At 51.7% G+C, this 1,800-nt stretch overlaps 1 protein-coding gene across 1 annotated transcript; it reads left to right on the top strand.

Moving 5' to 3' along the window:
* Positions 1-225: 225 nt before the first annotated feature.
* LOC119976721 (uncharacterized protein K02A2.6-like) lies at positions 226-900 on the top strand (the record flags this gene model as incomplete). The annotated part of the gene is made up of 1 exon (XM_038817451.1): positions 226-900. A coding segment is annotated over one exon (675 nt), but the record flags the coding sequence as incomplete, so codon positions are not given.
* Between the last annotated feature and the right edge of the window lie 900 nt (positions 901-1,800).

The raw sequence follows: 1,800 nt of genomic DNA, 5'->3' as shown, positions 1-1,800 counted from the left end.
CCGCCGCAAATACCAAAAGTAGACGAGACAGTAATGACTCTAAATTTTTTGGACACCCTACCAGTAGACGCACAACATATTCGGCTGTAGACGCAAAAAGACCCAGTTTTAGCCAAGATTAAGCATTTACTGCTAACAGGGGAACTGGAAAGACCAGTGGAGCTCCAGATGCACCCATACTGGAGCAGAAGGGACCAAAAAACCGTAGAAGACGGTATCCTATTATGGGGAGCCCGGGTAATCGTCCCAGCACAGGGCCGTCAGGCAATCTTAACTGAGTTACATCACGGACACCCAGGGGTGTCTAAAATTAAGATGCTAGCTCGAAGCTACATTTGGTGGCCAGGTTTGGACACAGACATAGCAGCCTTGGTACGTCGGTGCCAGGAGCGCCAACAGGGGCAAAGAGTGCCACCAGCGGCGCCATTGCACCCGTGGGAATGGCCAGGCAGACCGTCGACCCGCCTGCATATTGACCATGCCGGCCCTTTCATGGGCTCAATGTTTTTGGTGATAGTGAACGCCCACTCCAAATGGTTGGACGTCCACCGGGTAAACGCGGCAAGCACAGCATCGACAATTGAAAAGCTCAGGGCCTCGTTTGCAACACATGGACTTCCGGAGGTATTGGTGTCGGACAATGGAACGGCATTCACAAGTGGGGAATTTGGAAAATTCCTGAAGGAAAACGGAGTCCGTCACATCAAAACGGCCCCTTACCATCCAGCGACCAACGGCCTGGCAGAGAGAGCGGTCCAGACACTTCAAGCGGGACTCAAGAAGCAGCCGGCAGCGTCAATAGACACAAAGCTCTCCCACTGGCTGTTTGATTACAGGACCACACCGCATTCCACAACGGGCATACCGCCAGCTGAACTCTTAATGGGAAGGCGGCTGTGAACGAGGCTGAGTCTCCTTTTCCCAAATTTAACGGGGAAAGTGGAGAAACAACAGGAGGCCCAACGCAGGGGGCATGATAATAGTCGGCAGCAGAGACATTTCCAGGTGGGGGCACCGGTTTGGGTCAAGAATTATGTGAATGGACCAACGTGGGTCAAAGGCACGGTAGAGTCCCAAACAGGGCCCATATCCTATGAGGTTTCAATAGGAGGTAAGGTGCTGAAGAAACACCTAGACCATTTAAGGGTAGCGGAACCACACCTGGAGGCAGGCGAAGCAGGACCGCCTCAAGCTGGGACAGCCCAGACGGAAAGGATACCCACACCCCAGCCCCGAGCAATTTCTTCAGACCCCGTCATCCAGTCATCAGAGTCGGAGATGGACACACTCGACGAGGCCGCCACGACACCTCTCCCTGAGGAGGAGGACGAACAACTTCCAAGGAGGTCGTCAAGGAAAAGACGAGCACCTATAACGTACACCCCGCCCACTTCGGAGAACGACCCGGCGGACGACACAGAGGTGACAGACCCAGACATGAGGAGCAGGAAAAAGCTCAGAGGAATGCCAGCTGGCAGGAATTCCTCGGACCTTGGTGGGGAGGGGTGTAATGAACTCCAATTGGCTTTATTGGTTGGCCAATTGGAGTATGAGCTCCCTCAATGATAGCTCATTGAGGGGCCCATATAATCACCTGTGTAGGCTTTGTGAGCAGTCTTAAGTTGACTGGACTGCTAGCAGCACTGTTTGTAGCTGCTCCTGTAATATCGTTATTGTAAATAAATATTGGTGTGGTGACGGAACTCTTGCCTCCCGTGGATTACTACAATATTTGTCTACAAAGTAACTTTAAATATTCAATACAGTCTTAAAATTAAAAGCAACGCAGAAATAAAATGG

This window comes from Scyliorhinus canicula, chromosome 13 (assembly GCF_902713615.1).
Source record: "Scyliorhinus canicula chromosome 13, sScyCan1.1, whole genome shotgun sequence".
Taxonomy (NCBI): Eukaryota; Metazoa; Chordata; class Chondrichthyes; order Carcharhiniformes; family Scyliorhinidae; genus Scyliorhinus; species Scyliorhinus canicula.
This window is presented reverse-complemented; position numbering and strand designations above follow the sequence as displayed.